This window comes from Phoenix dactylifera, chromosome 18 (genome assembly GCF_051530095.1).
Source record: "Phoenix dactylifera cultivar Ajwa chromosome 18, Ajwa_hap1_PhDact_Kaust_v1.1, whole genome shotgun sequence".
NCBI classification, from domain to species: Eukaryota; Viridiplantae; Streptophyta; class Magnoliopsida; order Arecales; family Arecaceae; genus Phoenix; species Phoenix dactylifera.
Genome location: NC_143207.1, coordinates 17433591 through 17447002, shown reverse-complemented (window position 1 = coordinate 17447002; position 13412 = coordinate 17433591). Strand labels below are relative to the sequence as shown.

The following is a 13412-nucleotide window of genomic DNA, read 5'->3' as shown; positions in this document are numbered from 1 at the left end:
TGGATATTTCTGCTAGCTCTGCATGTTTAGTTATAATTTATAATGCTTAGTAAATATGCACGAGTTGATTTTGACCCAATCGAGGCCCACCTTGGGTCACATCGATTAGACCTGGGTTAATGATGTTAGCTATATATGAACCCAATTCAAATTAACAAAATCTTAAATCTAACAGAAATCTTGATTTGCGTCATTGTATAATTAGAAGTCCATTAACACGGAATTAAACATAAATAACTGAAATTAAAGGAAAAAATAGCTATGATAACTTTGATAATCATCATGTGGCAAAACTATTGGGAAAAGGATTAGATAACATGATCACTAGCTTATTTGTGAGTGCAATGATCAAATCTTGTGATTCACTTACTATTGTGATGCAAAATATAATCTCAACCATGGTCTCTTTTGACCAGCAGATCTTAAATGGTCCTTTGCCTATTGGATCTTAAAACACGGCCTCCTTACGCGGTGGCTTTCTTCTCTTCAAGTGCAGGATCTTCATCTTAATTGTCTTTTGGGCAAATCTGAATCAATCAAACCTTTTGCTTTAACTGAATTTTTAGTTGGCATTGCATCTAATTTTCCTAGGTGCATCAGGTAGGATATGATCTTATTGGAGCCTTCCACAAGATCTTGGTTTCTTTGTGGCCATCTAATTGCTTTACATATGTCTACAATTACCTTTATATGTCGCTCACACTGCGTATGTCATGGTGTCTGTTATGCCCCTGCAGGGTGTCAATTACATGATCAATGTGCTAATGGTGCTCTATAGGACATTGTTATTGACCATCATGCACAATTCGATGGAAATCGAAAAATATTGGAGACGACATCTCCAGTATATGATTAGTTGCTCAAATGACTGTAATTTGCAAACATATTTGGGACAGTTGATCTCAACAAATAGTCTAGATCAAAAACAAGACAAATTTGGACACTTTCTATAGAAAATCTGCATGCAGAACAAGAGTATACTCTTTGACTCTCGGGCAATTGTTTATGACAATTAAAGAAAACAGACAAATGGATGGGAAGAAGAATTACACGCTTCATTAGCTTTTGTTGAAATTGGTTACAAATCTTCTTTCTCCTTTTTCAATCACAAAGTTTAACTGAAAGAATTTTAAGTACCGAATTTATGATACTTCCAAATCCTTCCTAACAAAATATAGCACTTCTTAAAAACAGCGTAGTGTGGACTCCATAAAGCTTTTGAATTTACTTTAAAACTAATTGGCAATAGATTCTATGACAGTATACTCTTAATTGCTTTATTGGAGCCTGAACACAGCTTGGAAATATGACAGATTTAGATAGGCCCAAAGAAGCATCTTGATGTGATTTTATTTTCGTTGAAAACCTACCTCCACAGAGAATTGGCGTTGTACAGGTTATTAAAATTTGCCATCTATTTGGATTGTAAGAATTTCTCACAACGAAGGTCATAGAAGATTTTCAGTCATTTTATATTGCATAAAAAAATTTTAATCTATGGTGTACCTAAAGTATGACTTTTACTAATCCTTTTCAAAATAAGGACTAAAACATGCTCTTTGGCAATATGCCCTAAACAATGAAGAAAATTGCAGGGGAACAATAACATTTGTGACTTATTTATAGGGTTGAAAGTGAGTTGAGCCAAATACTAAGCTGCTCAACTTTGGCTTGTTATACGATAGGGGTGTATGACTTGAAAATGAAGTTGACAATATATTGGGGCTGCACTTGATTGTTAAACAAACTGAGCTTGAATGGTCTGGTTACTGAGCCATGCTGAGCTTTAATTTACTTTTGCAAGCCTATTGTGTTCAGGCTTATTTGCAGAAAACTGATTAACTATATAAAATAATTCAATAAAACAACAGATCAACCAAAAAATATGAGACACAATAATAATATTAGTTAAATTTAAGCCTAGTATCTATCTACATTTTTTAAGATCTCAATCAAAATGGTCTATTTGTTACCTGCAATTGTACACAGTCTTTTTCCCCTTATCATACAGCTAGAGTAAATAACTCTTGATTCCTTATTAGCAGGATTAGAGTTTCCACTTGGATATGGTTTTCAGTGAAGGCTTTGTCCACATTTAAATTGAGGTAAGCATATATGAGATGTTAAAGGGAGGGAGTGAACAAAGAACTCCGGCTTATATCAGTCTTGCAATTTAAATGACTGAGCTATAAAATTATGTATATCTCTTAATAGCAGGAATCTTTCATTTAGGGTGGTGCACCTGCTTTTGAATCTTCTCGGAAACTAAACCCTGCACCTGCTTTTTAAGTGTTTTCTTGCTCGTTTTTTCAGAGATTCACTTCTACATTCCTGCATCCAACAGGTTTCCAGTAGCTAAGGTCCTGTGATTCCTTTGGCCTTGTATATTTGTATAAATAGTTTCTTTAGGCAACTGGTTCTTGATGATGGTGATCCATTAAATTCTGTTTCAGTGCTCCTAAAGATTAAGCGGAGGATTTAATTTTTCATCTGACTATGAAGAAAACAACAAGCCTCATCCAACCAATTCAATATAAATCAAATGTTATAATCCATTCCTTCATATTCTGCACTATCATGCTGAATCATCAAAATTCGATTTCATATTATTATACAGATGTTATTAAGCAGATTGGTAGATGAGCACATGAAGTATGTCTATTTCCTTATTTGTCATTGCCGTCGCCGCCATCATCGTTAGGAAAATGGTCTCTCTAAAAGATCAGGTGGAAATGCTCTTTTGATCCTTGTCTCCATGTTTAATGTTCTAGCAGGTTGTGATTAGTGAGACAGATGGCAGACAAAATTTATATGATCACAATCTTGGGTGGCATTTCATTTTTTTTTTTTTTTTATCAAACCGGCGCTTCTGATCCCCGAGAACCAGCTGGGACAATCATTGGGTGATTGCTATCTCATTTGGTTGGTGCAGTTGTGCTTATATCTTAATGGACATAATCACTTGTAACATTCCCATGGAAGACTGGGTCCGAGTCCCTGGAAACTATGCTGACATTGCTTGGAATCCCACTGATAGGAAGAGAAACAATAGAGTGGTCTGTGAGAGTCTAGTTAATGACCCATGTTTGGTGGCACCACCACACTAGATTTTTCTCACCACAAACATTTGGAATTTGAAAGCAGTGATGACTATTTTTTCCCCAGAGGAAAAAGTAAAAAAAAAAAAAAAAGCAGTGATGACTAGAAACCTTCCCATCACCTATTTGAAGTGAACTCCAAAAATATGGAACAATGGCAGTTCCCAGAGTTTGATACGCAAGCAACTGATCACTGTTAAACATTATTCTTCAGCAGCAACTAAATGCCTTTAGGCTGTGAAATATCTTGATTTCTAGATTTCTGGAGTGGGATGAATGAATTAATCTTGGTGACATTTAAAATCCCTCGAGGTCGGTATGCTGAACAATATAATAAAAATCAGCTTCTGATTAGTTATAAGATTGTAAACATATTAGTGGCCTCTATTAGTAGTACAATGAAGTCTTCTTTGGTTCCCCAGGTGTTATGTTTCAAAGGTGGCAATGAATTAACTAATCACTCCTTAAAAGTTAGGGGGAGTTTTAAGGTAGTTATCTTGTTGTATCTAACTCAATTCGAGATATTTCCTTCGGACCGGTCGATAAATTTCCAAATTTGGACCATCAAAAAGATGAGTTTTTCCAATGCTACGGCTAATTTAAATAATTCTTTTTGGCCAATCCATTCATGGCTTTTTAATGAGAGGCGACCCAGCTTAGATTAATGGTTGTTGAGCATTAACCATTGGCATATTCTTTGGATGGCTTTCACTTGGAAAATTTCCCTACAGTTTATCCATAGTGGTCATGGTCCAGGGTGAGTATAAATTATTCAATCACTTCCTCACCACTTCAAAAGCGATGCATTCCCACGTGAAAGTATCAAATGGGCAAAGAAGTATTCCTGGCTTTTGGTTATTTTAAAGGAAGCTATACCTTCAGATAAGCAGCATGATTTCTTCTCCTCTATCCCTTTGCCCCCCTCCCCTCCCCAACCAAGCCATAATGTTTTGTTTAATCAAAGTTACATGATAGTGGGCATTTCCTTTTTAGTCCCACATTCGAAAGGCAAAGCCTGTGGCTTTGTCACCTCATCACTAGGAACTTCGAGAAGTAATCCTGCAAATGTTTCAACTACTGTATATTGGTTGAGCTCCTATCATCATCCGGAAGCTAATATACTGAGATTGAATGTCATTTCAGTAGAAAGATGGCCAATTAAAGAAGTGTGTGAGACCCCAGAAGCAATGTTTGGGGTCTATGGATAAATATGCCTTGTGATATGACTGGGTCACCAAAGAAAAAAGGACAACAAAAAAAAACCAACTTTAAGGTGGTTCTTAAAGATGTTTAGCATAATGAAAATTTGATTCAGAAAGATGTTTAGAATGATGAAAATTAAAGGGAGTAGATAAAGAGGAATCTACCAAGTTCATTGGTTAGAAAGCTTTGTGGTGTCTGGACTCCCTGCAGTCTCATAGGATCTTATGGTCTCTTTACTAAAGTGTGTCTTGGAGGCCATTCATTTATGAATAATAATAAAAAGGAATTAAGCTTTCTACCCAAGTACATCAATCAAATGCTCTGAATTATGAGGGAATCCACCAAGTAATGGGTTTTATGAGTGCTGATTTAACAAATAGACATTCCATCCCCCCCACTTATAATATTTTATGATTTCCATCAGCAGCTTTACCTGTGGATACTTTGCCCTATAACATTCCAAATTCCACTTTGGGGCCTTGGAAAAATCCTAGTTAACTGAAGAAAAGAGGAGCACGTGTCTGGATTGAAGAGCTGGTTCCCCCACACCTTTTTTTCTCTCATATAATATCTTCTTTGTCACCAAAACTTTGGAGATATTTATATGTTCTCTTCTAAGTTAGAATAAGTATTTTTATCACAACATGTTGGGGGGCATAATATTGTTAATGAACATGTAGGAATAAGACAAATGCGAAGCACGCGCAAGCAAGCAGAGAACGCTCGTGTTAAGAGACTAAAAAGAGGGCTTCAATGGATGATCGGCTTGAAATAAAAGAAAAGGAAAGGAGAATTAGTTGACTGAATGGTGATCTTCTTGTTGAAGATGGAGAGAATTTTGAAGGGCAGAAGGTGAGAGGGAAGGAGCAAGTTTTAAAATGATTTGTTAATAATTTATAATAAAATAAGGGTCCACATCTTTACTAACTATTGTTAAAAAAAAAAGTAGAAACTTTATTATGACCATCCGAAATGGCCTAAAGTTAGTTGTGCATAAAAATGAAGCCGCACAAAAAAAAAACTTCTTTTTCCATAGTTCTTAATTTTATCCGTACCATCTTTGTATATTAAATAAATAAAAGCATGGATCATGTTGTAGATTGCTGTTAGGTAACTCAATGATATTTTGAGTTTCTCCTTAAATTTCTATGTTACATGCTAAGATGATGTTGGTCCATTATAATTATATTTTATGGAAATATTAAAAGCAACTTGACTTAATGGGAGAGGCGCAAGGACAGTTAAATTTAACTAAGAGGCGCGCCAATAACCGTTAGGAAAAACCCCCACTACTTTAACAACCTCACTTCACTCAAAACCTGAGCACTTATAGGAGCAGTCCGCCGCCCAAAGAACCCCCCTATCCTCCTTTCCCTTCCACTTCCCAAGTTCTTCTCCTAGACCAAAAACCATAGCACTTAGCTCTCTTCTCCTGAGGAGGACGCGCCCATGGTCATGGAAAACCTCTCAGTTTCTTCTCGGACCGAAGCTTTTCCAGTCGGGCTTCGAGTTCTGGTAGTCGATGACGATCCCACCTGGTTAAAAATTTTAGAAAAGATGCTCCGAAAGTGCTCCTATGAAGGTAGTTTGGCCCCAGCTTTGATGGGTTCCTTGTACCTGCTTTCTTTTTTTCTATGCTCAATAGGGTCAGTTGGAGTAGTTCCAAAAATGAGAGCTTTTGGTATTCTTCTCTATGTTTTTGGTATTCTCCTAACTAGAAGATGGATTTTGTTGTTGCTTCGAGTATATGTAATCAGAACTTTTCAATTAGGTAAGGGGTTCTTGCTTCAAATACCGTGTGCTTTTTTCATTTGTATCGTGTCTAATTTGTTTATGCATACTGAGAAATGGCACCTTGCGCATGCTCTGGTTGGATGATAGAGTTGGAAGATTTTATAGATTTTATTTTAAGGGTCTTCATTCTATTCATGTAAAGTTGATGGGGTTGAAGTATGTTGAATTTTTCTCAATACAGAGTCTGGAAGTGAGAGATTCTCATCGGTTATCGAGATGTTCATTAAACTGGCTCTCTGAAAGGTGTTAGGAGTTTATGAACCTCTTGTAGAGGGTACAATGAGACAGACTAATTTACTTTACCATCTTGTGATTGAATATTAGTTTACTTGAGATGGTCACAATTTGAAGTGTTTCTTTACCTTGTTCAACTGTCTGTTGTTGAAGTTTGGGAAACATGGCAGGAAAATGAAAATCTCATGCTATTGCTAAGGAACTTATTTAGTCTCTAAACAAAGTACAAATAATACTTCATATATGCGTAATATGATTTCTGTTTTGCAAAGGAATTCTTGGTCTTAGGATATGGTAACGGGTTAATCTACAGGCCTTTTCTTTTATCTTTGTTACATTTCAATGTTGAGTGGATGTTATTTTATAATACATTTTACAGATGAAGCTACAAGGAACTTATATTTTAAAATATGCTACTTTCTATTTAGATAAGAATATATACTTATGCAAGTCGGTGAGCGAATACATACTTTCTATTGTGTTCTGCATTGCCACTTTGTCGGAGACTTCAAACAAATATTTAATAGAATTCATAAGCTTATCATTGATTTCTTGGTATTGAGAGGAGCTCTTTATACATGACTTGGAAGCAGCACATATCTTTGTAGCTGCAAACATTGAAGAGAGTCCATTGTTACGTCTACATGTATCATAGTGAACCTAGTTCGATAATCTTTTCCCCTCAATTTAGTTCTGGAATCAGTGCCTTGTTAATAAGTAACACTTTTGAGAATCATTCAAGTGGATGATGAGAGTCCATCGCTGCATTTACGTATACACGGCTTGCTAAAATGAACTGGTGAGAATGTTAGTGATTGTTCTTCATTTGACTGCTCAATGAAACACACACTGGGCATGAATTGACTGAAAGCTGCAGCTTATGTGTCTAAACTTTCTCACTAAAAGGATTTATGCAACTGGAAGATTAGGATGAGCCATTCTGTCTTCATTCAGTGTGTTCTTACAGCATTTAGTATAATAACTTTACTGGCTGGCAATTTTGAAAGCCTAGTATTCAGAAGTTCTAAAATTTTTGCAGGGTTTAGTTGCTATATGTATGCTGATAATTCTTTCAAATTAGGGTGAACTCTAAATTGACAGACCTACTAGAATACAACATCAAATAATTCAAGTGGCTTTATGAAACTTTGGTTGTTGGATCTGATATAGATGCCAGTGGTTCAAAGCATTCTTTGAAAGTGTCAATGGCACTTGGCTAGAAGGTTGCCTGCACTTCCACTGATATATATTTCCATTTTGAATTAGGTAGAAGGCACCTACTAATCTCGCATTATCAGAAAATTCAAAAAAGGAAAAGAAAAGGTTTTTATAGAGAATTTTGATCAGCTTTGGTATTTTAACTTACATGTAAACATTTTTTATTTATATTGTCTAATATGACCTTTATATGATGACATCGTGCCTGAAAAGGTTATAACAAATTGTTCAAATTTCTGCTTATGATAGAAAGCTGCTCTCTGATCTTCCTATCGGAAGGATCACTTTGTCCTTCTCAGTTTATGATAGGATCTCCTGTACTTTACGCTGCCAGTATAACACTCTTTACCTTTTATTCCTACAAAAATTACAGTATCTAGTCCATCATGGATTCATTGTTCAATCTTGTTGCTAAATTTCTCAAGATATTTTTTATCACTTATTTCTATATATATCTTTTTAAACTAAAGACATTTAAGTATATATGACCTACAATCACATACTAGAATCCAATATAGGCTTCATTTAGTGAATGCTGCTCTTTTTTATTACTCTTTGAATATCTTTTGCTCATCTTGAAATGTTGACATCAATTTTTCTTTGGATTTTTTATTTGATTAATGATATATAAAGCTGCGTGTTTTTTGCAATATGGGTAATGATGCTCATGATTCATGATGCAATTTTTTCAAATTTTTCATGTGCACTGCAGTTACTACATGTGGCTTAGCAAGAGTTGCTTTGGAGATGCTTCGTGAAAGAAAAGATCGTTTTGACATTGTAATTAGTGATGTCAATATGCCTGACATGGATGGTTTCAAGCTTCTCGAACATGTTGGGCTAGAGATGGATTTACCAGTCATCAGTTAGTTATCCATATCCAAATTCGTAGCTTTCTGACCATAGAATGCTTTTTCCCTTTAGTTTCCTAAGCCATCTGACTCATATGTACATTAAGTCTCAATGACCATATTTTGCAAATGTTTGCAGTGATGTCCATCGATGGGGAAACAAGTAGGGTAATGAAAGGTGTTCAACATGGTGCCTGTGATTACCTTCTTAAGCCTGTGAGAATGAAGGAGCTAAAAAATATATGGCAACATGTTTATAGAAAGAAAATGCACGAAGTGAAAGAGATTGAAGGTCATGATATCAATGAGGATCTTCAAATAAGAAATGGACCTGAGGATTTTGAAGACAGGCTTGTATTGAATGGAACAGATATGAACTCTGTAAGAAAAAGGAAAGATGTGGACAGTAAAGAACATCCTGATCAAGAATTTTGTGACCCTGCAACTGTTAAGAAAGCTAGAGTGGTTTGGTCTGTGGATCTTCATCAGAAATTTGTGAATGCTGTAAACCAAATTGGAATTGACAGTAAGTATCAGCTAGCAAACTTCTATGGCCCTCTCAAGCACTCTGCATTTTCTTTAACCTGAAGTCTGTGCAGAGTAGAATTCGAGATTTTATAACCTCTTTTGAAAAGTGTCCCATAAATGTTTGTTTTTATAACCTCTTCAATGATGTTTACTTGTCATGATTATTTATTTGTACTTGCAGAAGTTGGTCCAAAGAAAATACTTGACTTGATGAATGTTCCCGGATTAACAAGGGAAAATGTTGCCAGCCACCTACAGGTAAGATCTCTCTCAGTATCTATTCCTAAACAAGAAAAACTGTTAGAAAACTACAGTGAACAATCATGAAAGCTTTATAAATATGAATGACTATGCTTGCATGGCTTGTATAGGAAAGCTCGTACAGATACTCGAAACATGGTTCAAAGTTTCACCCGAAATTCAAAGTTATATTAAAATGTTTTGCTTCCAGCTAAGACCAATCCAAAACTTGGTCCCATTTTAGAATTTTGGTGAAACTAACCAATATAAACTTTGTAAATAAGCTATTCCAATTTTTGGCCTTCTATTCATTTTATAAATATTGGCACACATTTAATCTAGTTTAAATTTATAGTTTGTGAGTTTTGGGAAGGTTTAAAGCAATACAATGTTGTGCTCCAAAAAGATTTAGAGGCAAGTGAATTTTTCAACATAGTTTTCACTAGAACAGAACCTGAATCTCATTGGTAGCTTGATGGTTAAATGTTAGATTCTCAGCAAACAAGAAATGATATGCTATACTCTAAATATGACTTTTACTTATTATTTTAAAATATAATATTTTGTTTGTCTCAATGTAAAACCATTAAATGATACATCTGAAGGCAACAAACAATAAAATGTACTTTAAAGTGATGACTAGTTTTTTTTTTCTTAACCTATTTTATTTATATTTTTCTTCTTTTTCTGAATTTTCAGTGTTCAATTATTTTAAAAATCAGATTGAATTAAAAAACTGGAACCAAAACTGCTGAAACAAAAGACAAAACCGAACTTTTTAGCATTGACTTGAATGTGTGTTTATGGAAATTATGTAGTAAAGGGACAATTTTTCTTTTAGTTAGAATGTGTGATCATAACCATCCAACCTTCCCCTAACTATTCGAGGGTTGTTTTTGGATTCTAATTTGCCAGGCATTCTCATTTATATTTACTTGGGATGCATTTGAAGGTTTACCATGTCTTTTCTCAAACTGTCTGTTACCTTGGATTTCCCCTCCTTTCCTTGCGTCCTTAAACACAAATAAAATACCCCTAACATCTCAATCTGTTCTCTATCATTTTCTCCTCTTGCGCAACTCTCGTAGCTATTTTAAATACTCATTTGTCACTTTATCCTTCCTAGTTTTATCACACTTCTACTTTCACATTCTCATTTTGACTAAATTCAACTTGTTTATTAGATCCTTTTTATCGTTCAGCATTCTAAACCATATAATTTTGCAGGCCTTGTTGTTGTTCCAGAAAATTTTCCATTAAGCCACCAAAGCATGCATCGATCACATAATACACTAGAAGCATCTATCCACTTCATGCAACCAACTCTGCTTCTATCACACAAGTCTTCATCTACTCTCTACATTATTTTGTAGAATGCATTTTAACTAACAAAATGAATCATTTTGTGCATTTGTACTCCATCAATTTTAACTGGGGCCTCATCTTTGTTTTTTAATTTTACTAGAATTGCACTCTGTATGTTCTATTTTTGTTTTGCTGATGTTTGAGTCCTTACCTTCTAAAGCTTTCTATCATAAATCCAATTTAACATTTGATCTTGTTCTTTTCCCATCAGTCAATAATATATCATGTGCAAATAACATACTCTATGGTGCATCTTCTTTAATATTAGATTTATTCTAGTTGACCACTCCAACATGTACACTTATTTTCCACATTTATGTTTACTTTTTCTCAGTCAGCTTTAGCTGATGCCAATTTAACATCCTAACCAAAATATGTAGGCTTTCAAGCCACAGTTCATATATAAACAAGCATGCAATACATGAACCATTTTAGAGTATTTTTTAATACAAAATACAACTAAATTCAATCACATATATCGCCCGTATCGTTAGCACCTCCCTCAGACTTGCAGCAAACCCCATAGCTACTGATAACTTGTGGTTGTCTAGGACATGGTCAAGGAGTCTATGAGCTACTTAGTATATTAGACATAAAGAAAGCTATAAATCATGGTAAGTAGAAGAGTAGAGAAACTGATAATTGATACATGCTTATCACTCTCTGGTGGAAGATCAACTTTAAAATTTTGATTATTATAATATTAGAATTAAGGAAGAAAAGGGAGAACCTAAGTCCATGATCAAGAAATGACATCAAATAATCACTACAAGCAATATGTGATGTAAGATGAGACTCAGTCATGTAATTAAGAGACGACATTTCAACTGTCATAGTATACGGAAAGATATTCTGTTTATTTCTTAATGCAAAATATACATTTTTTTACCTTTGTTACTATATTTCTGATAACATACAACATCTAATCAGGGTATTAGCTAGTGGTCTGAGTATGTTATGACTTAATTTGAGATGTTGTCTCCATCTTCTTTTCTCAAATAGTAAATGAAGTATTTTTAGCATATTTATCATGCAGAAATATCGTCTCTACTTGAGTAGATTACAGAAGCAGAATGAAGGAAGAACTTTCAGTGGAAATATGCAATCTGATTTCAGCTCCCAGGATGTCTCAGAAAACTTCGACCTGCATAACTCAACCCAAACGCAACAAAATGGTGCATCTTCAAAGTACATCTATACAAATCAAAAAATCCCAGAGCAAGGGATCGCCCCAGATGCCTGTGCAGATGACTTCAAGGGAGTAGTGTCTTTGCAAGTTACAGATCGTAAACAAGCTTTATTAAGTGATGTTCCTGACTCTCAGAAGGTCAGCGGTGTCTCTCAGTTAGGAGTACTGCTTTCTTTCAAAGATATGATGCCAATTGTTGACATGAAGCCACTGAAGCCTTCCATATCAAGGCACCAGCCATGGAATGCAGGTATTCCAGTAGTGCAATCTATGCAGTGTCCAAAACATAACCATGAACGTTGTAGCTTGTTTGAGGACTGCTCATGTCTGCCCAAGCCTGACAAAGAACCTCAGGGTTTTGTTGATCATTTTCATACCCCTACATCACTCATCTCAATCACATGCAACAGTGAGGATGATATGTCTGGTCTTTCTGAATTCAATCCAGTTCAGACAAATCAGAAAAGCAGCCACTCTAAAGCTATATCACCCATGTCTTTTATGACTAACCCTGTATCTGTTCAAGTTGATAGTGGTCTAAGCAGTACTCAAGACTTCGGAGCAACATGCGAAGAAGATGGAGAAACAAACAAGAAAGAATACTACTATGATCAAACATGCAGCGGGCGGATACCTCCACCACTAGAATTGAGCCTTAAAAATGAGACAGATCTGGCGTCTCTGCCTGAAGAGTTGCAGTTGTGTTCTCTTCAGGGCATTGGTTGCTTTGAGAATCTAGGGCTGAATAGCATGGAGATATTTCAGTACAATGATTCAACATCAGCGATAGAAGTTTACAGTAACTGGAATGACGGCTTGGAGTTTAACTGTGATTATTTGTATGACTCAGTGGATTACCCTATGATAGATGAGTGTCTTTTTGCCTAATCACTCTTTGAATATCTTTCTTCAAATCAACCTCTGCTGAAGAAGGATACTACTGCTCATCCATATGTTATGATATGGTTCCTCTGGTGGGGAATTAGCGAGATAGCATCCGCACCTGATCAATGGATTGAAATGTATGGTCTTACCACTTAATTAGGGCATGCATGTACCGTAGATAAAACTATGATAATATATACTTGATATGTATGGATGTTGAGAATTCTACATCTTTAACCCTTGAAAATGACGGCGCCTTAAATGTTATTCTACTGCATAGATTGATTGTAACATTGCACTTCATGAGAACACCGCAAGCTTGTTATACTTTTACAAATTCGCAAGCATCTACATGGAAATGCACAGGTGTATTTCTACATTAATATTTCTTGTCAGATAACTAAAAGAAGTGGCTGATTTTAGAATATCATTAGTTCTACCATTCAGCATGTAAAGGAAAAGTCATTTAGGTGTTCCTCGTTCGTTCTTTGGGATTTCTTAACAATGCATTTAAAGATCAATTTTCTGTGTAACAATAGATCAGCATCTCTCCCCTTATATCTCAATAAGTCACCGGACAGATGTTTAATTTTTCGATCATTTTTCTATCTGAACTTTGAAGTAATATGAACCATTGAAATCCCAATTTTCCACAAGGAGGCTGAACTTGAAGACCAACAGCTTATCTGATTGACAAAAATACATGCAACTCTGTTGCAGAAAAATAGAGGCCATCTTGAGTTCACATATACTTTTGTTTCGCCCCATTTGTGAATAAGTATTGTTGGAAAGTAATCTGCACTCCCA

At 35.4% G+C, this 13412-nt stretch overlaps 1 protein-coding gene across 2 annotated transcripts; it reads left to right on the top strand.

The window, feature by feature from the left end:
- Positions 1–5432: 5432 nt before the first annotated feature.
- LOC103714495 (two-component response regulator ORR26-like) lies at positions 5433–12896 on the top strand. Of its 2 annotated transcripts, XM_008801761.6 has the most exons (5): positions 5433–5883; positions 8260–8412; positions 8538–8924; positions 9108–9184; positions 11568–12896. In XM_008801761.6, the coding sequence occupies exons 1-5, from the start codon at positions 5751–5753 to the stop codon at positions 12606–12608; spliced, it is 1791 nt and encodes a 596-aa protein (XP_008799983.3). In that variant the 5' UTR covers positions 5433–5750; the 3' UTR covers positions 12609–12896. The 2 variants fall into 2 exon arrangements, with proteins under 2 accessions (XP_008799983.3, XP_088570147.2); XM_088714021.2 differs by lacking the exon at positions 5433–5883 and having other exon boundaries at positions 8305–8435.
- The last annotated feature ends 516 nt before the right edge of the window (positions 12897–13412 follow it).